This window comes from Dromiciops gliroides, chromosome 5, assembly GCF_019393635.1.
Source record: "Dromiciops gliroides isolate mDroGli1 chromosome 5, mDroGli1.pri, whole genome shotgun sequence".
NCBI classification, from domain to species: domain Eukaryota; kingdom Metazoa; phylum Chordata; class Mammalia; order Microbiotheria; family Microbiotheriidae; genus Dromiciops; species Dromiciops gliroides.
This window is the reverse complement of record NC_057865.1, coordinates 207,686,657-207,711,327: the sequence shown is the minus strand read 5'-3', so window position 1 is coordinate 207,711,327 and position 24,671 is coordinate 207,686,657. Positions and strand designations below refer to the sequence as shown.

The following is a 24,671-nucleotide window of genomic DNA, read 5'->3' as shown; positions in this document are numbered from 1 at the left end:
AGCTCCTGATTCTAGAATATCAGGGTAGTTTTCCTTGATAATTTCTCAAAAGATGATGTCTAGGTTCTTTTTTGGATCATAGCTTTCAGGTATTCCAATAATTCTTAAATTATCTCTCCTTGATCTATTTTCCAGGTCAGTTGTTTTTCCAAAGAGATCATTTGCATTTTCTTCAATTTTTTTCATTTTGTAAATTTTGTTTTATTGTTTTTTGATGTCTCAAAATCATTAGCTTGCCCAATTCCAATTTTTAAGACATTATTTTCTTCAGTGAGCTTTTATGTCTCCTTTTCCATTTAGCCAGTTGTACTTTTTAAGGAGTTCTTTTCTTCAGTCAAAACTGATACATCCAAAGCCTTAAAGAAAAGTGTGAATTGCTCTCAGATCCTCTGGATCTGAGTTTGTGTTTTGATCTTTCCTGTTACCATAATTTTCTATGGTCAGTGTCTTTTAGTGTTGTTTGTCCATTTTCCAGCCTATTTCTTGACTTTTAACTTTATATTAAAGTTGGGCTTTGCTCTGAAAATGGAAAGGGCACTATTACAGGCTTCAGGGTTTTGTTTTGTTTTGTTTTGGTGCAGGTGTTTCAGAGCTAGTTCTGGGGACCTATAAGTTTTCAGTTCCTTTTAGGTGGAGAGGTGTGTCTACTACTCTCCTGGTCTGTGCTCTGGTCTGTGAGCAAATTCTAGCACTCTTCCTCCATGGAATTATGACCAAGGTTTCTTCTCCCCTGTGGCCATAAGTTCTGGTGAGCTACAGCTACTCCTTGTCCTGGGACCATAACCAGGACTGCAACCCAGATCTATGTATAGGCAATGCAACAGATTCCTGCACATATTGTCAGCAAAGGGACCCCTGTAATTTCCTCATGAATAGTTGTCCAACTCCCTTACCATTTGTGGACTGAGAGCTCCTGAAACTCTTGCCACAGATAGTTTTCCCTAAGGCAGACTGCTGACTTGCTGAGCTATTGCCTGTGCTGGTCTGTGTTCCATTCTCATCCCAGGGCAACAGACCTTTCCTAAGGACCTGTTGTTTTGGTCTGGATTATTGTCTCACCCTGTCATCTTGTTGGTTTTGCCTCTCCTGAATTAATTTTGAGGCACTATTTTAAAGCTGTTTGGAGGGGAATCTGGGAAAGTTCAGGTGAGTCCCTGCCTTTTTTCTGCCATCTTGGCTCTGGTCCCCTTTTTAAGGAGGGATTTTTTTTTCCTTCAGTGAATTTTTGTGCCTCTTTAACCAGGCTTTTATTTTTTTTCATAATTTTCTTCTATCACTCTCATTTCTTTTCCTAATTTTTCCTCTACCACTATCATCTGCTTCTTTAACTGTTCCAGGAATCCTCATTGAGCTTGTGTCCAAATAACATTTTTCTTTGAGGCATTTCTTGTAGCTATTTTCACTCCAGTCTTCTTCTGAGTTTGTCTTGGTCTTCCTTGCCACCTTCATTTTTATGCCACCAGCTTTTTATGGTCAAGTTCTGTTTTTGTTGTTTGCTCATTTTTTCCAGCCTATTTCTTTCTCTCTTTTTTTGGACTTTAAAAAAAATACATAGACAGCAGGAACATCCAGGACATATCAAGAGTCCTGTGGGGAGACCAGCGGTGGTTAGAGGGGGCTAGAGGCAGTCTTGAGTGTCAGCAACGCCCTGAGCTGGTACTGGTGGAACCTAGATGGGTAGATGTCCCCCTCATGCCCACCCCACCTCCCAGGGGAGAATTTCTATTGCCTTGAAGCCCAAGGGTAGAATTGGGGGAGCTACAGCTGGGAGAGGTCAGCTGCTTAGACGTGGGCCAGAACTGGGGCCATGGTCCCTGATGCTAAGGGGGTTGAGAGGGGGGTGTCCAGTCATTTGAAGCTTCTGGCTCACTTGTTCTCTTCACTTATTCTTCTGTAGGTGAGTCATGCCTGCCTTGGTTACTTCCTGGGTCAAACCAGCTGCCTTGGGCAGTGCTCATTCACTCAGGTCAGTCACCAGACTGTCCATGGAAACCTGGTGCCTCAGGAAGATGGGCAGATCAGGTGGTGATAAAGGATCTTCGAGCTGTTACAGGTCACTAGAAGCATGAACCACAGCAAGAAAGCACACTTCCCTGCATAGTAGAAGAGGAACCAGAAAAGAAAGATGTCAGAGAAAAACTCAGCCAGACCAAAAATGCTATCTACCATACAGTAGGTTAGCCAGATGGTATCATCTTTGTTGTGACTCTCAATAGCCTTGATAGAGGCATATGTTGGGTAGACGAATCCAATGAGATTGCAGATCAGGGAGGCACCATAGCCAAATATGAGATAAAGAGCCAGGAAGGCAATGGTACCTGTAGCCAGGTAGTACTTTTTGATACCAGAGATTTCTTCCAGCTTCCCCAGGACATCGGTAACAATGCTCCAGGAACCTCTGGAAATGTTGCCTCAAGCTACCCATGGCTCCCAGGACCGGGGGGAGGGGAGGGAATGGAGGAAGACTGGACCTGGGTTGAGGGGCAACCTCCAGGGCTCCTCCACTGCTCTTCAGCAGTGCTGGTGGTGTCTCTCCAGACTATTTTTTGATGTTAAACTTTATGTTAAAGTAGGGCTCTACTCATGTGGAGGCACTGTCCAAAACTTCAGGCTCTTTCATGCTGCTGTTTTCTTTTCTTTTTATTCATTTATTATTTTATCTATCCCCAATTACATGTAAAAATGATATTTAACACCTTTTTTTAAAACTTTGAGTTCCAAATTCTCTTTCTTCCTTCCTCCCCAACCTTTTCGAGAAGTAGTCAAGCAAAAAAAACATGCTAGAACTAGGGGTCTGAAGCTTTTCAGAGCTTCCAACATGGTGCAATCTAGGCAGAGTGGTTATTGCTTTCCTGGTCAATGATCTGGTCTTTTAGATAAAGGGAGGGCCCCTCTTTATAGATACACTGGCACTGCTTTTATTCCTGGAATTGCGACCAGGTCCCCTGCTCTCTTGCAGACAGACTTGCTGATGCTCCTGTCTGCCTTGGAACTGAGACCAGGAACCTTGATCCCTTGTAACTAACTGACTGCAAGTCCTCTATGCCCTGTAACTAACACAGAGTTGTATATGGGCAATAGAGTTGCAAATCAGCACCAGCTGCACCCAGTACCCTCAAAGGATCTGTTCTGACCACTTGTCTGACACTGCCCTCCCCCCTTACTGTCTCTGGGCTGAGAGCTCTTGAAGCTGTTGTTACTTCTGTCATGGCCTCCTCTAAGGCCTGCTGTGGCATGCATCCTATGTGAGGCTCCCACCCCAGTTTCAGAGAGCTCTCCTGCCAATCTCCTAAGTTGTCATAGGCTAGAAAATGTCTTAGCATAACTTTTTCTTGGTTTTGCTGCTCCAAAATTTGATTTGAGGAATCATTTTAAAGTAGTTTGGAGGGCGATATTGGAAGAAATCAGCTGTATTGCTTCTTTTCCTTCACCAGACATTCTTTCATTCTTATCCATCTTATCCTGGCTGAGCCTGAAAATGAGCTAGATCCAATGAATGACCTGCTTGGCTCTCCAGCAGTGGATCAGATTGGCAGTCCATAAACCATTTTATGAAAGCAAGGGAGCAACTCATTCATCTGTGGTGAAAAGAATGATTGTAGTTTGAATTCACTCTCCTCAGAGACCAAAGTAGTAGAGAGAAAATTGCACTCCAGTATAGAGGGGATGTTATTGTACTTTTATTCTTGTTATATTTTCTCAGTAAATATACTTTTATAAAAGCTAATTGATGTTAATGGCTTTTCAACAATATCAAGAAGCTGCCAAATGATTAATACTGAGGAGATACTAACTAGCACTGGCAAATGATATTGGGACAGAAGTCACTGGTGGTTGATATTGAAAATACACCAGAATAGGTGCTTGAGATGATAGTATTAGAAACACTCCACTGGGGGGCATCTAGGTAGCACAGTGGATAAAGCACCGGCCCTGGATTCAGGAGGACCTGAGTTCAAATCCGGCCTCAGACACTTGACACTTACTAGCTGTGTGACCCTGGGCAAGTCACTTAACTCATTGCCCTGCAAAAAAAAAAGAAAGAAAGAAAGAAAAAAGAAACACCCCACTGCCCCTCAGGAGTTCCCCTAGAAAGCTGAGAAGGAGATGTAGTTATCCACAGTCAGGGGAATTGATTTGCCAGTGTATGTGCAGGTTGATTAAGTCCAGAGTCTCATTATGTGCAAAGAAAAAACAATGTATACATAGTGAAAAGTAAACAAATCATTCGTAATAAAAGTTTACAATTTCAGGCACAATCCTCTGCTTGGTGATCTTTATAAACTGAAAAGTTCATAAATGGGAGACCACCCAGATGGTAAAGTTGAAAGAAACAATACAGCCTTGCTCTCTAAGTGTTTAGCACAGAGCCTGGTATATAGTAGGTATGTCACAAATACTTGTTGACACTCCAAGGGCAATCTCAAATGAATCTCAGAACAAGTAGTCATCAGCATGTGAAGAAAAAATCAAAATGAGAGGTTCTCTATGGTCTAGAAGGAACTTATCAAGAGTTCTCTAAAAACATCTAATAGAACTTACCAATCAGAAAAAGGGGCCTGTAGGGGACAAATGTTCTTTCAGGGTGAGAAGTCCACAGGGTCAGGGTGAAGTTTCAAAGTGACAAGTCTATGGAATTGCAGAGAGAGAAGTCTGAAAAATCAGAAGGTGCCCAGAAAGATATGAAGGAGTAAAAGGAAATATTCACAAAACATCTGTGCATGCTCTGAAACAAGACGGGGTCCTACCATTATGCTTCATCATGTATTTCCAAAAGCATGTTCACCAATTTCCTCCCCTGCAAAATAAGTTGGCAAGAAACAGAGGTACAAGCATATGCTTCCAGGACTGCACCTTCACTGGCCACTTTTCCCCACTCCACCATGTAAAATTCACAATTAAAAGGGTAGTCCTGATATTACCCAGCTAATTTAGGGGTTTTTGTTTTTTGTTTTTTTAAAGGATATTAACACTTAGCTGAGCAAAAATAAAAACAAAACCCATCTACAGTGCCATGCCAAGACAATGTTCTTCAGACCCTTTCCACCCCAGGACACCTGGCCAGGAAGGTATAGGGAGATTTGAGGTTTTCTTCCACCAGACTATGAACAAAGTAACCAGATTTTCTTAAACCTGCTCCATTGAATTACAGATGGGGCCCTAGATGGCACCAAAAACAATTCACAATCCCAAATCAAAAGTCGGGTTGTCCCAAAAAGGTTTGGTTTAGCATGCTTGAAAGGAGCTGAGCACAGAGAAGTTTCTTTTTATTCACCAGCCCAACAGGCTATTGCTAGTCTCCCAGAGGGGTCAGTCTAATGTAGATCTAAATTTATATCATCTGTTCCTTGGGCAATCTCGAAGGGAAATCCCAGCAGCCCTACGACTTACCATAGTAAGATTTGGGGGCTCCCACCAGGAAGGCAGCTATTTAGCAGAGGCAGAACAGCTCAAATATTCCCAACTCTTGCCACTGCCACATGTGACCAGTGGGGCTCCGCCTCCCGTTTCAGCCCAGCTGCGCCAGATCCCTAGCTTGGGGCGGGAGGGAGTCTCTTTTAGAGTGTGAGACCAGCTCAGATTCCAACTCCTCTTGTACTGTAGCTCCTTGGCTGACATCAATTTCCCTCCCTAAGTGTCAGCTGCAGTAGGGAAATCGAAGAAGAAGGAAGGCGGGAACAGCATCGAGTACCACAAGTTCCTCCTGAGCTCCTGGAAGAAAAAGGAAAAAGAGGGAAGGAGGCAGCCGCAGAGGCGGCAGCAGAATCAGCTGAGGTGGCGGCGGCAGCAGCTGAGGCTCCACATTGCTCAAGGCTCCTATACCTGCTGTGCGTACCCGGCTCTGGAGGTTCCTTTTTTCTCTCACGGGGGAAGGCAAAGACTCCCCTATGAACCGCAAGGCAAGCGAGAATGTGGAGTACACCCTGCGGAGCCTGAGCAGCCTCATGGGCGAGAGGCGGAGGAAGCAACAGGATCCAGACTTGGCCAGCGCCTCTGGGGAGCAGAGCCTTATTGCTGCCACCGAGTCATTCTGCAGCCTGCAGGGGAGTGGTGGTCCTGGCCCGGGCTCGAGCACCTACCTTGGCAATACCGGGGATTTGGAGCGAGCGGCACGGCGACAATTCCAGCAAGACGAGACCCCATCCTTCGTCTACGTAGTGTCGGTCTTCTCAGCCCTGGGCGGCTTCCTGTTTGGCTATGACACGGGAGTGGTGTCAGGGGCTATGCTGCTGCTGAAGCGGCAGCTCAGCCTGGATACGCTATGGCAGGAATTGCTGGTGTCTGGAACAGTGGGGGCGGCTGCCGTCTCTGCGCTGGCCGGAGGGGCCCTCAACGGCGTCTTTGGCCGCCGCGCCGCCATCCTGCTGGCCAGTGCCCTCTTCACTGCTGGCTCCGTGGTGCTGTCAGTGGCGCAGAATAAGGAAACGCTGTTGTCCGGCCGAGTTGTCGTGGGATTCGGGATCGGTAAGTTTAGTAATGGAGAAACTCCTTGGAACAAGCACTATTTAAGGTTCTCTGTTAAACATTTTGTCCCTTGTATTTCTCCTGTCTCTCCATCTTAGCTCATCCCATGGACACTGGGCTGCCTTTATCTCATTCGGATCTTCTCCACAACGTCATGACTATTAACCAAGTGAGGGCGCAGCCTGGATCTTCCTTCCAGGCCTGTCTCTTGTATCCCCTTTAGTAAGCTTGCCTGATTTCCTGGCTTCTCCTTATAATCAAGCCCATTTTGACGTTTCTGTCGCTCCCTCCCTTTCCTCTCATTACCAACCCACTTTGGCCCTTATGCTTTTCTTGAACCATTTCCCGAAGTCTCTGGCCTGGGGCCTATTTCCACTTTACCATCTTGCCCTGATCTTCTAAATGGCTTTTCTGGTTCTAAATTATTTTCCCTATCTTACCTTTTTTCACTCATCCCCACCTTCATTTTTAGTTGCCTTTCCTATTTTCTGTATTTTCACCCTTCAACTTTACCCCAGAAACTTAGAACTATGTTTAGTTGTTTCTAACATTCTCTATGCACATGGATACTTTCTTTTTTCCATTCTTTCTTTTTTCTTTTCCATAAAGGACATGTTTTCTCCTTAATTTATGTAAGGCAGACTTTCCAAACCAATAAGTGAATATTTTCACATTCATCTACTATAGTTCAGTCATTACTAAGTTAATGGACATCCTCTGAGCTATCAATTCTTTGCCATGTCAAAAACCCCCAAAAAACTGGGGCAGCTAGGTGATGCAGTGGATAGAGCACTGGCCCTAGAGTCTGGAGGACCTGAGTTCAAATGTGGCCTCACACACTTAACACTTACTAGCTGTGTAACCCTGGGCAAGTCACTTAACCCCAATTGCCTCACCAAAAAAAAAAAAAACTATGAAAATTTTTGTACATTTTTAGAGTTTTGCCTGGGCCCAGTTCCTCCCTTAATCTATCATCCCTTTCATTTCCCTTTCTCCCTTCTCTTCTTATTTCCCTGTTGAGTGAAATGTCTTCATATACTCAACTACATGTAGAGTGTATGTATGTGTATGTGTATTTTTTCTTCCTTTGACCAACCAGTTCAGATGAGAGTGAGATTAAAATGTCAGTTCCTACCCCCACTTCCTCCTTGTTTATGTAGACTTTTACTTGTGCACCCTGATTATGTGAGATAATTTCTCCTAACCTTTATTTCCTTTTCCCTAGGTAAGGCCTAACAGAACCAGTCTTAGATCCTCTGTCTAATTAGACTCCTTCTGTGACCCCTGATGATGATAGAGTTAAGAGGGAACACATGTATCATATCCCTTTATTAGAGTGTATTGAGTTGATCCTTGTTTAAAAGTTCCTTATGATTGTTCACTCATGTCTACCTTTTTGTTTCTCTTGATTCCTGTGTTGGCATTTCAGAGTTTCTATGCAGCTCTTGTCTTTTTATCAGAAATGCTTCAAAATTCTCTATTGCATTAAAGGTCTATTTTTTCCTAATGTAGGACTATATTCAGTTTTGTTGGGTAAATTATTCTTGGTTGCATTCTTTTGCCTTTAAAATATCATTTTCCAAGCTCTCCTCGATTTTATAATAGTGGAGGCTGACTCCATCATGAATTACAACACAGCAATATTGCATTACATTCATGTACCACAATTTATTTAGTTCTCCAATCATAGGGTATGTATTTTGTTTCCAATTTTTGATCACAGAAAGTGCTGCTATAAATATTTTGGTGTATATTAAGACTCTCTTCTTATGAGTAGACTCCTTGGAGTATAAGCCCAGTAATGGAATTCCTGAGTCAAAGGGCAAAGACCTTTTAGTCACTTCATTGGCAATATGATTTTAATCAATTCACACCTCCACCAATGTGCCTATTTTTCTACAACTATTCCAACACAGACTACTCCTGTCTTCTTTCATCTTTGGCAATTTGTATGGTGTAAAGTAAAATGTTAGGGTTTATTTGAGTTGCATTTCTCTAATATTATTGGTGATTCAGAGTATTTTTTCCATGTGGTTGTTAATAGTTTTCAACTCTTCTTTTGAGAATTGTTTATTCCTATCCTTTGACCACTTATCTATTTAGGAAATAGCTGTTGGTTATATATGTACATATATATGTACTATGCATATATATACACATAGCTGTTCATTTTTATGTGTTTTGGATATCAAGCCCTTAGAGAATTTCATACAGATTCTTTTTCTAATTTGATGGTTTCTGTTCTGTGTACATTAATTTTTTTCTGTGCAGAAGTTTTTTAGTTTCATGTATTTCTTCTTTTGTAATAGTGTTTATTCCTTGTTTGTTTAAGAATGTTTCCTGTGTAAAGCTATGAGAGTTATTTGATCTCTTTTATTTTATTTTATTTTATTGTGGGGTAAGGAGGGTTAAGTGACTTACCCAGGGTCACACAGCTAGTAAGTGTCAAGTGTTTGAGGCCGGCTTTGAACTCAGGTCCTCCTGATCCAGGGCCAGTGCTTTATCCATTGCACCATCTAGCTGCCCCCTCTTTTAATGTTTTTATTGTATTCTCTCTAATATTAAGGTCATTTATCTATTTAGAACATTTTCTGGAAGAATTTTTTGCCTTCTTTTTCTAAGAGTTCTAGGCAGTTTTCTTATGATTTGAAATGTTTAAGCTTTTTTTTTGTCTGGCTTTTAGGTAATTCTTTTAGTCTTTGGTCCTTTTTCTAGGTCATATGTTTTTGCCATAAGATGTTTTATTTTCTTCTAGTTTTTTTGGACTTTTGGCTTTATTTTAATATTTTTTTATGTCTCAGAGAATCATTAAGTTCTTCTTCCTTTTCCTCTTCCTTCTCCTTCTTCCCTCCTCCTCCTTTTCCTGCTGCTACTCATTTTATTTTGCATCAGTTCAGGTAAGTCATTCCAGATCATCTAGCTCATCATTTCTTACAGCACCATAATATTCCATCACGACAACTTATTCAGCCATTCCCCAATTGATGGATGTCCCCTCAGTTTCCCATTCTTTACCATGAGAAAAGAGCTGCTATAAATGTTTGGACATAGTTCCAAATTGCCCTACATAATGGTTGAATCATTTTACAACTCACCAACAGAGCATTTGTGTCTGAATTTTCCCACGTCCCCTCCAACATTTGTCATTTTTCTTTTCTGTCCTGTTAGCCTAATAGGTGTGAGGTAGTGTGTCAGAATTTGTTTAATTTGAATTTCTCCAATCAATAGTGATTTAGAGCATTTTTTCATATGGCTACAGGTAGTTTTGGTTACCTTCATCCAAAACCTGACTGCTCATATTTTTTAATCATTTGTCAATTGGGGAATGGCTCTTATTTTTATAAATTTTATCCATTTCTCTATGTATTTGAGACATGAAGCCTTTATTAAAGAAATTTGCTTTAAAAATATTTTCCTAGTTATGATTGATAACTGTATTTCCCTCCATCCTGTTCACCCATTTATTCTATACTCTCTCTCTCTCCTTTCACCATATCCCTCCTGAAAAGTGTTTTGCTTCTGATTATTGCTTCCCCCAATCCCCTCTCCCTTCTATGACTACTCTCCCCTTCTCTTATCCCCTTCTCCTCCTAATTTCCTGTAGAGTAAGATAGTTTTTTATACCCAATTGAGCGTGTATGTTATTCCCTCTTAGAGCAAATTCCTATGAGAGTAAAATTCAAGCATTCCCCACCAATCTCCCATCTTCCCTTCCACTGTAAAAGATTTGTTTCCTTTTTTATGTGAGATAATTTATCCCATTCTACCTCTCTTCTTTCTCCCAGTACATTTCTCTTTCTCACCACTTAATTTTATTTTTTTAGATATCATCTAAATCATATTCAACTCACATCTGTGACCTCTGTCTACATATACTCCTACCTGCCCTAATAATGAGAAAGTTCTTATGAGTTACAAATATCAGCTTCTATGTAGGAATGTAAACAGTTTAAACATACTGAATCTCTTATGATTTCCCTTACCTTGTTTGCCTTTTTATGCTTCTCTTAAGTCTTGTATTTGGGATTCAGATTTTCTATTCAACTCTGGTCTTTTCAACAGGAATGCTTGAAAGTGCTCTAGTTCATTAAAAGTCCATTTTTTTGGTAATAAAGTATTTTATTTTTTTCCTGTTACATATAAAGATAGTTCTCAACTTTTGTTTATACAAGCTTTCCAATTTCAGATTTTTCTCCCTCCCTCCTCTCCCTCCCCCCTCCCCTAGACAACAGGTAATCTGATATAGGTTATACACACACACACACACACACACACACACACACACACACACAATAACATTAAACATATTTCTGCATTAGTCATGTTATAAGAGAAAAATCAGAGCAATGAGAAAAAACCTCAAAATAGAAAAACAACAGCACCAAAGACAAAAGAAATAGTATGGTTAATTCAGCATCTATACTCCACAGTTCTTTTTTTTTTTCCTTGGATTTGGAGATCCTCTTCTATCATGAGTTCCCTGGAACTCTTCTGTATCATTGCATTGGTGAGAAGAATATAGTCCATCACAGTAGATCAGCACACAATGTTGATACTGTGTACAATGTTATTCTGGTTCTGGTCATCTCACTCATCATCAGCTCACACAAGACCCTCCAGGTTTCTCTGAACTCCTCCTGCTCATCGTTTCTTACAGCACAATAGTATTCCATTACATTCATATACCACAACTTGTCCAGCCATTCCCCAATTGATGGGCATCCCCTCAACTTCCAATTCCTTGCCACCTAAAAGTCAATTTTTACCCTTGAAAAACTCATTTTTGCTAGGTAGGTGATTCTTGGTTATAATCCTAGCTCTTTTGCCCTCCACCATATCATATCCCATGCCCTTAGATCCTTTTATGTAGAAGCTGGTAAATCTTATGTTATCCTAACTGTGGCTCCACAGTACTTGAATTGTTTCTTTCTGGATGCTTGCAGTATTTTCTCCTTGACCTGGGAGCTCTGGAATTTGGCTGTAATATTCCTAGGAGTTTTCATTTTGGAATCTCTTTGAGGAGGTGAGTGGTGAATTTTGTCAATTTCTATTTTACCCTCTAGTTCTAGAATATCAGGGAAGTTTTCCTTGATAATTTCTTGAAAGATGAAGTCTAGGTTCTTTTTTTGATCATTGTATTCAGGAATTTCAATAATTTTTAAATTATATCTCCTGGGTCCATTTTCCAGGTCATTAATTTTTCTAATGAGATATTTCCACTTGTTTTCTATTTTTTTCATGCTTTTGATTTTGTTTTATTGTTTCTTGGTGTCCTATATAGTCATTAGCTTCCACTTGCTTGGTTCTAATTTTTAAGGAATTGTTTTCTTCAGTGAGGATTTGTACCTCTTTTTCCATTCAGCCAATTCTGCTTTTAAAGGAGTTATAATTTTGAATTGTATCTCATTTTTTCAAATTACATGAAAAGATATTTTAAGACAATAAGAAATTTGGTATAGGTTATATGTATATATACATGTAAAACATATTTCTATATTAGTCATGTTATAAAAGAAGAAATAGAGCAAATGGAAAAAAGAAAAAAATAATAAAGTGAAAATAGTATGCTTTGATCTGCATTCAGACTCCATCAGTTCTTTCTCTGTATGTGGATAGAATTTTCCATCTTGAGTCTTTTGGATTGTCTTCATTCATTGTATTGCTCAGAAGAACTAAATCAATCGTAGTTGATCTCATACAATGTTGTTGTTGTGGCCAGTATTCTCCTGGTTTTGCTCACTTCACTTTAGATCAGTTTGTGTCAGTCTTTCCAGGTCTTCTGAAATCTATCTGCTCATTATTTAGTATTATTACATTCATATAACATAAATAATTCAGCCATTCCCCAATTGATGGGCATTCCCTCAATTTCCAATTCTTCATGATCACAAAAAGAACTGCTTAAATTTTTCTTATGAAAAGGATTCTGAGATTCATTAGTGGAATCCCCAGATGGGAGATGGAATAATGCCAAGTATAAAAATTGGGTTCTCATTTTCTGCTTGTATCTGAGTTTCCTGTATATATCAACATAACAACTGCTATATACAAGCAACTGAGTTTCCTGTATATATTAACGTAACAAAAAATTGTAAAAGCCTGTAGTCTAAAAGGTTCCAAATTCCATTTTCTAATAATAAATAAGAATTGAGTTAACTTTCATTATCTGACCTGGTTATTGGCAAAGTAATTTAAAATCATGCTAAGATCGATTTTATAGATTTTTAACTGAGGAAGAGGAGCTTTACAAGTGACCTGAATCTAAGAAGATAGTCAGCTGAGAAGAACTGCTCTGAGATCACACCTGAAATAGAGAGCTGCATCAGATGGCATCCTGAAAATTAGAGAGCTGTATGACATGAGACTTCTGAGACTTTAATGGACAGTTTTTCAATGTTTACTTTTCACCTTCGTGTACATTATTTGTACAGTCTGCTTACTAAAGTGGACTGCCCCCTTTGGTTTTGTTAATGTCACTCAATTTCTCCCCTTTTTTTCCTTCACATTGTTACCTATCATAAGCCCCATAGTTTAAGAACTCTTGATAGTATTTTTAATATCATTGAGGAGACTTTATCTCTCAATAGAATAAAATGAGGGATTTTGAGAAATAATTATTAATGATCAATATCTTGGGGAACCTAGTGATCTCCCCTTCTTTCTTAGTCCTTATTCCCCCTTTCTATTCCAAAGGCCAGTTCTCCTTGAAACAAAGATTCATCCAGGTCAAAGGAATCTTGGGTAGAGACAGATTCCTTTGTCTAGATAGCTAAAGCTTGGATGGGCTCTACATTCTTTCTCTGATGTCATTCTTACCAAGATTTGAGTGACCTAAGCCATGTAGACTTCACCCAAACTTCATTATAATAGAACATACCTCCAAATTATATCAACCAATTAGATTTTATTGCTATGTGATGGACCTCCTACAGTTAGAAGGGTATATAAACTGTGACCCAACTGCCACTGGGGATCTTTGGTCTGAGAGACAGCCAAGAACCATCATTTTATTAATAACCTGCTTGTCTATTAATAAAATGATTAAATTACTCAGTAACTATATCTCTCATATCTTTAATTATCACAAAATATTTGTTAGAATTCACTTTGGGGGGGGGCAGGGCAATGAGCATTAAGTGACTTGCCCTGGGTCACACAGCTAGTAAGCGTCAAGTGTCTGAGGCCATATTTGAACTCAGGTCCTCCTGAATCCAGGGCCAGTGCTTTATCCACTGTGCCACCTAGCTGCCCCAAGAATTAACTTTTAATTTCATGTGGCCCTGGAGATTTTTTCTTAGGGAGTTTATTGATGACTTGTCCAGTTTCTTTTTCTAAAATGAGGTTAAGTATTCTATTTCCTTTTCTGTTAATCTGGGCAATTTATATTTTTGTAAATATTATTCCATTTCACTTAGATTGTCTGATTTATTGGCATACAATTGAGCAAAATAGCTCCTAATTATTGCTTTAATATCTTTTTCATTGGTGATGAATAACCCTTTTCATTTTTGATACTGGTAGTTTGATTTTTTTAAATCAAATTTTATCTGTCTTACTTGGTTTATATAGTTTATTGGTTTTTCATCAAACCAGTTCAGTTTTATTTATTAGCTCAATAGTTTCCTCACTTTTAATTTTATTGATCTCTTCTTTGATTTTCAGGATTTCTAATTTGGCAGTTAATTAGGGACTTTCAATTTGGTCTTTTTATAGCTTTTTTAGTTGCATGACCAATTCATTGATCTTTTCTTTCTCCATTTTATTGATTGTCATTGTTATAAAATTGATATAAAATTTTCCCTAAGTACTGCTTTGACTACATCCCATAAATTTTGGTATGTTGTCTCTTTATTTTCATTCTCTTTGATGAAAATTTTTTATTGTTTCTAAGACTTGTTTGAGCTACTCTTTCTTTAGGATTAGATGATATAGTTTCCAATTAATTTTTAATCTATCTTTCCGTGGCCCTTTGTTGAATGTAATATTTCTTGCATTATGGTCTGAAATGCATGCATTTAATATTTTAGCTTTTTTTGCATTTGATTTTTTTATGCCCTGATACATCATCAGCTTTTTTTCATAGGTGCCATGTACAGTGGAGAAAAACACATACTCCCTTCTGTTTCCATTAAATTTTCTCCAAAGTTGTATCATATTTAACTTTTCTAAAATTCTGTTCACCTCCTTACCTTCTTTCAAAGTCAGATTATAGCCACACCTTCTACTTATGTATATCCCTTCTATGAGCTTTGGTAGAGATACACTTCTTAAGAGCATGTAGGAATTATAAACGTTTTATTCATATTAAATCCCTTATGATTTCTTTTTCTTGTTTACCTTGTAGGCTTTCTTGAGTCTTGTCTTTGAAAGTCACATTTTCCATTCAGCTCTGGTCCTTTCATTAGGAATGCTTGAAAGTCCTACATTTCATTAACTATCCTTTTTTTTTTTTTTAACCTGAAGGGTTATACTCAGTTTTGCTGGGTAGATGATTCCTAGTGGTAATCCTAGCTCCTTTGCCCTTCAGAATATCGTATTCTAAAGCCTTGGATCCTTGAATGTGGAAGCTACTAACTCTTGTGTGATCCTGACCAGGGCTCTGTGATATTTGAATTGTTTCTTTCTGGCTGCTTATAGTATTTTCTCCTTATCTTGGGAGCTCTGAAATTTTGCCATAATATTCCTGGGAATTTTCATTCTGGGATCTCTTTTAGGAGATGACTGGTAGATTTTTACAATATCTATTTTATTCTCTGATTCTAGGATATCAGGGCAACTTTCCTTGATAATTTCTTGAAAGATGCTGTCCAGGCTCTTTTTTTTTTTTATCATGGCTTTAAGGTAGTCCAATAACTCATCTCTCATCAATCTATTTTTCAGGTCAGTTGTTTTTCCAATGAGGTATTTTATATTTTCTACTATTTTTTTTTCATTCTTTTGCTTGGTTGATTTTTGACTTCTTATAGTCAATGGTTTCTACTTTCCCAATTTTAATTATTAAGGAATTATTTTCTTCATTTAGCTTTTGTATCCCCTTTTCCATTTAGCTAGTTCTACTTTTTAAAGAGTTGGGCAGCTAGGTGACACATTGGATGAAGCACCGGCCCTGGATTCAGGAGGACCTGAGTTCAATTCGGTCCTCAGACACTTGATGCTTACTAGGTGTGTGACCCTAGCCAAGTCACTTAACCCTCATTGCCCCATCAAAAAAAAAAAACCCAAAACCAAACCCAAAACCCCGAAAATAAACAAACAAACAAACAAAACCTCTTTTTAAAGAGTTGTTTTCTTCAGTGAAGTTTTATACCCTTTTTTCCCCAATTTTTTGCTGCCTTTTATTAAGTTGTCATCTCTTTTTTCATGAATCTTTTATGTTACTCATTTTTTTTTCCAATTTTTCTCCTACCTCTCATATTTGATTTTCAAAATCCTTTTTGAGTTCTTCCAGGCAGAGATTTTGGGCCTGAGATGAATTCATATTTCTCTTTGAGTCTTCAACGTATAAGTATTTTGACATTGTTGTCCTTTTCTGAGTTTGTGTTTTAATCTTCCCTGTGGCAAGAGTACCTGTTTCTGGTCAGGGCTTGTTGTTGTTATTTTTCCTTTTTTTCCAACCAATTTCATGACTATTAAAGTTGAGCTCTGCTTCCTGCTCTAGGGAACAGGAGCCTGGTCACTGGCTCCTGGGGCTTCTGGAACTGTTTGGCTTGCCTGTTGCACAGGGAGTTGCGGAGCTGGTGGCTTGCCTATTGAATGGAAGAATCTGGGGCTGGCTGCTCACCTGTTTTGGAGCTGTGGGGCTGTTTGTTCACTTGCTGTACTGGGGCAGAAGACCTCAAAGATGGCTTGCTATGTTGCTGCCCTGCTGAGCCAAGAGTGAGGAGCCTCATTTGCTGATTTGTTCTGGGCCTAGGGGCCTCCCTCTGGTTTTCCTGGACTATACTGTGCTCCCCTTTTACCCCACTGAGACTGCAGTCCTTCAAAGTTTGGTTTATCCCAGTCCTTTTGTGGGTTCTGTTGCTCTAGAATTGGTTTTGAGGGTTGATTTAAATTTGTTTTGAGGGAAATTGTGGAGAGCTCAGGCAACTTCCTGCCTTTTCTCTTCCATCTTGGCTCTGCCTCACCATAATAAATTTTCTGTTGTCAGGGTTTGTTGTTGTTGTTGTTGCTGTTGTTGTTGTTTGCTCATTTTTTTCATCCTATTTATTGACTTTGAACTTTATGGGGTTTTTTGTTGTTTTGTTTTTGTTTGTTTTTGATGGGCATTGAGAGTTAAGTGACTTCCCCAGAGTCACACAGCTAATAACTGTCAAGTGTCTGAGGCTGGATTTGAACTCAGGTCCTCCTGAATTCAGGGCCTTTGCTTTATCCACTGTGCCACCAGCTACCTCCCTGAACTTTATGTTAAAGTTGGGTTCTGCTTCCAGGTGGAGTGTTCCAAACTTTAGGTTTTTCATGTTGCTGTTTTCCTAGCTAGTTTTGGGGGTTCTGTAAGTTTTCTGTTATCCCAAGGTATGATCTCAGGAGAAGTGTGTTCACTGTTCTTCTAGCCTATGCTCTGGTCTTTGAGTGACTCCAAGCACTGTGGCCAGGGTTCTTGCTCTTGCTAGTGGTCTTCCTTGTCCTGGAACTGGGGCTCTAAATTCCATATGAATAATGCAACAGAGTCTTGCTCCCAAAACAAGCAAAGGGTCCCCTGTAATCTCCTTCTGTCCAATTGTCTGAGCTATTTGCCATCTGTGGGCTGAGGACTCTGGAATATGCCTCAACTGTTGTAAATTCAGTTGCTTCCAAGGATTGCTGCTGGCTTGCCCAGCTTGGCTTCCGCTGGCTTAGCCTGTGCTAGACTGTGCTGTACTCTCACTCCAGTGAGATGGGCCTTTCCTGCTGATGTTTTAAGTTGTCTTGGGCTAGAAAATTGTTTCACTCCATCCTTTTTTTTGGTTCAGCCATTCCAGAATTCATTTTGAGGTGTTATTTTAACATTGTTTGGAGGGATATTTAGGAGAATTCAGGTGAGCCCATGCCTTTACTCTGCCATCTTATTTCTACCATCTGAAATCAAAATTTTATAGCATTATTGTATACTAGAAGAAAGTAAACCCAAAATCATCATTAGACTATTTTGAAAATTTGAATTTGTTCCACAATGTTTGATATAATAGGGAACAAATCAAGCATAATGTGAATTTTGTGTTTGCCTATGTGCAATTTCATCCATCTCTAGAATGTAGAATAACTGACAAGCTTCAACCTTTCTAATACCTATTTTCACAAGCAAACTTCAGATCTTTTTCAAGATAAAGTGTCACATTTATTATATAGCTTTTGCAGCAGTAGGAGCTCTGGTTGAAGGAGAATTGGTCTATACTTATAAAATCCAACCCTACTTTCATCTTCTGCTATGATCAAAACCCATGATTCACTTGAGTTCTGAAGTTGCAACCTTCTTGCCTATACCTATTAATTTTGCAGGCCAAGGACCTTTGGGACCAAGGCAGCTGGCTGAAAAGCAGACCAAGTCTGGAGTCACCACTACTGTTTACTGTAGTACAGTCAATCCTCAATTTTCATGGGGGTAATCCTTCTAGAAAACCACACAAAAGTAGAAAATGTGAATGTTGATTCACTGAACATATAGGAAATAGGTGGTGAGATTCCCATGACCACTGTAAGGATTGAAATGACACCACCTGCTTGAGACTTATTGTAGGAAAGCTCCACCATGCTTAAAAGTCTAACTCTTGCTAAAGCTTATAATTTATTGGCGACCACTCATTAGATATTTTAGACAGAGTAGCTAGAATTTTAGCCCCTTACACTACCAAAACCTGTAATATTTTTTGAGGGTGGGGATATATGTCAGTTTATTTTCTTTCAGTCTCTAGTCTAGGAATTCTTAACCTAGAGTCTGTGAACTGGTTTTTGTTTTTTATTTTTTAAATATTTTGATAATTCTATTACAATATAATTGGTTTTCTTTGCAAATCCTGTGATACCTCGCATATATAAGAACATTTTTTTCTTAAAAGGGGTTAATAGGAAACCTGTAATATTTTGCTAGAGATTGCTAAAATACACTTTTTGCATATAATTCTTTATAACAAAATATTAATTCTGATAATGTATACTTTTCCTAACACATTAACCATGAAATATCCCATAAAATGTAGAGGAGGGGTAGGGACAGCAATAGAGATCTCCCCAGTTTCCTCTGAAACTGTCCATTTCATCATTTCTTATGACATAATAATATTCTATTATATTCATATACCACATGTTTTCAGAAAATACTTTAATATAAAGTACTTTAATAAATATTTAATTAAAAATAATATAAAATATTTGTAAACTATTAACAACATCTTGCTTGGAGAATTGTTCACACAATTCCACTGGACACTACATAATGTCTGTTGCTGATGTGGCAAGAAAAACCTTGTCAAGTCTTTGGATCCTCTTCTCTTATTAAAAATGAGTTTCATGTTATTCTTTAATGAAAAGTTCACTGGAGACTAAAGGTATTCTCTTCTCTACAGAAGTTTCCTGACTCTGAGTTTTCCTGCTTCCCAAATAGAAAAATTATATTCAGAAGTAACATAATGCATATCCCTCTCAGTCTTGTGCTGGCTCTTAAAGATGCAATGGGGAATAGCAGTATTTCCAATCATCAGACAATTCACTAGTCTCAAAGGGACAGAATGGTCAGAATGTAGTAGATTTTTTATCACCATGTTGATCCCTCAGATAATTCTAAACCCAAAATAATCACAGATTGGATTGTCTGTAAGAAAAACTGGTCCATCAGCTTTCTGTCTGAGATTATCCACTATTGTACAAATACCGATCCAGTTGGCATTTACCGTGAGTGCTAGCAACATAAGTGTGAATACCCTGGAGATCAACAGAACTGAAAGGGATATGAGAAGAGACTAGACATGGTAGAGGAAGAAATGTTTTTTTGACTGTGCTTGCTGTAGCAGGGGAGGGTAAACTAACAGTGCCATATCATGAAGTCTAAGCCATTTTGCTAGTTGGGCAGTTCCAGCATCTGCAAACTCAGATTGCATAAGCAGCAGTTTGTGTCCTGCTGAGTGGATCTGGCTCCCTTTCTCATCATCTAGATCCCCTGAACTATAATTCATCATAGTCCAAGTGCCTATTTTTTACTTCGGTATTGCCTTTTGTCAGTAGACCTGCCATCCTCGTTTACTCTGGGGTGAGCAGGGGCATATTTTAACACTGTTAAGAACTGAGCTGAACAGCTTGAGTAGGAACAAGCATTCAAATATGGTCAATGAGGAACAAAAGTCCATCACCTTTCACCAAGGTCATCACGTTAATGAGGTGTTTCTCTGATAGGCACTGAATACATACTTTAATATCACAACGTATATCTTTCAGAATCACCACCTTATGGTGATTAAATTATTAAAATACTTTTTAAAGGCTTTCTTTAAAGGGTAAATAGTGGGGGGCAGAGCTAAGATAGTGGAGGAAAAGCTGCGACTCCCCCAAGCTTTCAATAAACCCATTCACACACTCCCAAAATAATACCATAAGACAATTCCCAGAGAAACCTAACCCACATAAGAACAGAACGAGACTATATTCCAGTCAAAGACAGCAACTGGGATCACCTTCTGTTCAGGCTGTTAGAGGAGCTCAGCTTGTGGCCCGGACCCAGCCCAGAACAGACCATGCCTCCAGGGCCTTGGAGTCTTCAGCACTAGCAGGTTCTTCTGAGGCTCAGCTCATGGACCAGTGAGGGGTTTTGGTGGTTGGCCAGGGTGAAGTGGCTACAGTCTCTGCTGAAGTTGGGGTGAAAGTGCCCTGGTTCTGAACCAGTAGGCTCACTCAAGTGGTGGGGACCTAGTGGGGGAGGGGCACAGGCACACCAAGCTTCTGACCATAGAGAATCAGATTTCAATCAAACATCTGCTTCTGGGTTGAGATGAGTAGGCAAAGAAAACAGCAGACCATAGAAAACTTCTTAGGGGGAAAGATAGACCAGAATACACCCCCAGAAGAAGATAGTAACAAAGTAAAAATTCCAACATCCAAACCATCAACAGAGGAAGAACTCATGGTATCTAAATATAGATTGAAGTATAATTTTGTTTGTTAGCTACTCTTTCTACTCTTTCTAAAGTTATTTTGTCTGTTTTCTTTTACAACCTGACTAATGAGATGATGTTTTGCATAACTACACATGTATGACTTTTATTGAATTGCTTGATTTCATAGGGAGGGATGAGGAAGGAGGGAGGAAGAAAAATTTAGAATACAGAATTAGCTCAGGGACCTTGATCTCATCAGAGTGGGCTCATGGAGGGAATAGCATTCATACCCAATTGGGAGGAGTAATCTATTTAACCCTGTAGGAAAGTAAGAGGGGAGGAGGATAAGGAAGGAAGGGTGAAAAGGGGGAGTGCTGAGTGGGGGAGAGGATAGTCAGAAGTAAAACACTTTTGAGGAGGAATAGGTAAAAAGAAGATAGAGTAAATGTCATGGGAAGGGAGTGGGATGGAGGGAAATAGTTATGATGATTGATTATAATGGCAAAACATATGGTACCTACTTTGCTGGGCTATTTATTATGAATAAAATTCTCTATCAAGCTTAAGGTACTCTATACAGGTTATGATGAGCAGGATACTATCAGAAAAACCTGGAAAGACCTACATGAACTGAAGCAGAGTGAAATGTACTGTATACAAAATAACAGTAATAGTGGGAGATGATCTGCTGGGAAGCATGTGGTTATTTTCAGCAAGGTAATGATCCAATATAACCCTGAAGGATTTATGAAGATTGCAGCCCATCTGCAGAGAAAGAACTGATTGTATCTGAAAACAGATGGAAACACATTGTTTTAAATTCTTTTTTTCTTTTCCGCTTTGACAATTCCTTAATCTGAAGTTTTGGGGTTTTTTGACTGTTTTCTCTCACAACTAGCTAATATGGGAATTTTCCCATGACTACTTATTTTGAATTGCTTGAGTTCTTGTGGGTGGGGGGTGAGAATGGAGGGAGGAAGAGAAGTTGGAACACAAAGTTTTTAAAAATTGATGTTAAAATTTGTTTTTACATATATTTTGGAAAATAAAATTCTATTCAAAGCAAAAAGAAAAAAGTGAGGCAGGCCCTCCTCTCAAGGACTCACACTAACTGAGAGAGACAACACAGAAAATAAAGCAATTGAATAAAAGTATTAGGAGTGTAAGCTCATCTTCTGCAGGAAGTCTTCCCCAAGCCCTTTTCATTTCAGTGCTTTCCCTCTGTGAATTGTTTCCTATTGATCCTGTATATGGCTTCTTTTGTATCTATTTCTTTGTGTGTTGTCTCCTTAGGATCCTGTTAGATTGTAAGCTCCTTGAGGGCAGGAATTGTCTTTTGCCTCTTTTTGTGTCCTGAGCACATAGTAGGTGCTTAATAAAGTTGATTGATTGAAAAAACAAAACAAAATTAATTTCTATTGTACCCATTTAGGTAGTAAGCATTTATTAAATCATATTAATGTTAGGAGAGCATTGACCGCATTTAACACAAGCTGAAAAACCCTCAGTACCATATTGTCTCTGAGAGAGAGCACGTGGCTCCAAACAGAGTTAAGAAATCCTACATTACCTAGAAAGAGAGCTACTGGACAGCCTTCCTCCCTTATTGTGCCACCCAGAATAGTGTTCACCTTGAGATATCAGTTTTACACAGTCTTAAGCACTGCTCAAAGCTAATTGGCGAGAATTGTTTAGTTCCATTGGTTGATGTGACCTGAGGGTGGTCCATATTAAAATGAGCTCTACCTGATGAGGTCAGGGTCTAGTGAAAGACAGACCCCCACCCCGAGGGCAAAGGTACTTTCAGATTGGTGTGGGGTTTTTTGTTTTTGTTTATTTAGAACGTTATGTTTCCAAATTACATGTAAAAACAAATTTTGACATCAGTTTTTTAAAACTTTGTATTCCAACTTCTCTTCCTCACTCCTTCCCCCCTTTCCCCTTCCCCCTAAGAACTCAAGTATTTCAATATAAGTAATACATGAGTAGTCATACAAAACATCTCCAGATTAGCAAGGTTGTGAAAGAAAACAGACAAAAACAAAACTTCAGATTAAGGAACTATCAAAAAAAAATTATGCTTCAATCTGTTTTCAGATACTTTCTCTGTAGATGGATTGCATTTTTCATAAGACCTTCAGAGTTGTCTTGGATCATTGCATTGCTGAAAATAACCAAGTCATTCACAGCAGATCATCTCACAATACTACTGTTATTTTGTACATATTATATTTCACTCTGCATCAGTTCATGTAGGTCTTTCCAGGTTTTTCTGATAGCATCCTGCTCATGATTTTTTTTTGTTTCCAATAAAGTAACTAAAAAAAAATTATGTTTCAATCTGTATTCAAATACCATCAGATGGTATTTGGATTGCATTTTTCATAAGACCTTCGGAGTTGTCTTGGATCATTGGATTGCTGAAAATTACCAAGTCATTTACATCAGATAATCTCACAATATTACTGTTATTTTGTATACAGTAGATTTCACTTTGTATCAGCTCATGCAGCTCCCCCCAGGTCTTTCTGATAGCATCTTGCTCATTATTATTTTTGTAGTAAACTGCATTTATATAGTACTTTAAAGAGAGATTTCCTTACAATGAACCCATGAGGTTGATTATTGCAACAACAGTAATAGATAACTTTTATGTAGTACCTTAGACTTGACAAAGAATTTTCTTCACAATAACCCAGCAAAGTAAGTACCATATGTTTTGCCATCATCATCCATCAATCCTCATCCTCATCCTCAGTCAATCCTCATCATTGTCAATCAATCCCCATCTTCTTCATTCAATCCTCCTCATTATCAGTCCTCACCATCAGTCAGTCCTCATAAATCAATCCTCATCTTCCTTCAATCATCAGTCTACCAATCAATCAATCAATCCATCATCATCATCATCCATTACTCTTTTGTCCCTGCTTCAAAAGTTTTTTCATAATTACTGTTGTTAACAGTTTCCCTCCATCCTATTCCCTTCCCATAATATTTACTGTTTTCTATCTTCTTTTACCCTATACCTCCTCAAAAGTGATTTGCTTCTGACTTCCCTCTTCCCCTAATCTGCTCTCCCTTCTCTCACCCCTCCTTCTTTATCCCCTTCCCCTCCTACTTGCCTGCAGGGTTTGATAGATTAGTCCACCCAATTGAGTGTATGTTATCCCCTCCTTGAGCCAACTCTGATGAGATTGAGGTCTTTGAGCTAATTCTGATAAATGTAAGGCTCATTCACTTCCCCTCTCCTCTCTCATGTCTCCCCCCACTCCATAAGCCCTTTCCTGCTTCTTTCACGTGAGATTTCATCCCATTATACTCTCCCCTTTCCCTCTCTTCCAGTGCATTCTTCTACCCCATCACTTTTACCCTAAAGAAGTCATCATGGAGCAGCTTGGGTGTCACAGTGGACAAAGCACCCACCCTGGACCAAAAGTCAAAATTTCAAAAAGCCCAAATCCAGCCTCAGACATAAGACACTTACCAGTCCTAAAAAAAGAAGATGAAGAAAAAATAAATTATTTTACAGATATCATCCTTTCATAATCAATTCCCACTTGTGCCCTCTGTCTAAATGTATTCCTTTCAGCTGCCCTAATACTAAGAAAGTTCTTATGAGTCAGAAGTATTATCTTCCCATGTAGAAATGTAAACAGTTTAATCTTTTAATATCCCTTATGATTTCTCTTTCCTGTTTACCTTTTATGCTTCTCTGGGGTCTTATATTTGAAAGTCAAGTTTGCTATTCAGTTCAGTTCTTTTCATTACAAATGCCTAAAAGCCCTCTTTTTCATTGAAGTCCCATTTTTTTCTCTGAAAGATTATACTCAGTTTTGCTGGGCAAATGATTCTTCTCTGTAGTCCCATTCCTTTGCCTTCTGGAATATCATATTCCATTCTCTCCAGTCCTTTAATGTAGAAGCTACTAGATCCTGTGCTATCCTTACCACGGCTCCACAGTATTTGAATTGTTTATTTCTGGCTGCTTTCAGTATTTTCTCCTTGACCTGGGAGCTCTGGAATTTGGCTATAATATTCCTGGGAGTTTTCATTTTGGGATCTCTTTCAGGAGTTGATTGGTGGATTCTTTCCATTTCTATTTTACCTTCTGCTTCTAGAATATCAGGGCAATTTTCCCTGACA

The 24,671-nt window shown here is 39.0% G+C and overlaps 1 protein-coding gene and 1 pseudogene across 1 annotated transcript in view; one reads left to right on the top strand and one right to left on the bottom strand.

Moving 5' to 3' along the window:
* Positions 1-289: 289 nt before the first annotated feature.
* LOC122729678 lies at positions 290-2,425 on the bottom strand (annotated as a pseudogene).
* A 2,988-nt stretch (positions 2,426-5,413) lies between these two features.
* Positions 5,414-24,671, top strand: part of SLC2A13 (solute carrier family 2 member 13) — a 141,711-nt gene continuing 122,453 nt past the window's right edge. The window contains 1 exon segment of the mRNA XM_043968651.1: positions 5,414-6,465. Within this exon segment, the coding sequence (XP_043824586.1) occupies positions 5,889-6,465 (577 nt within the window). The 5' untranslated portion in view covers positions 5,414-5,888.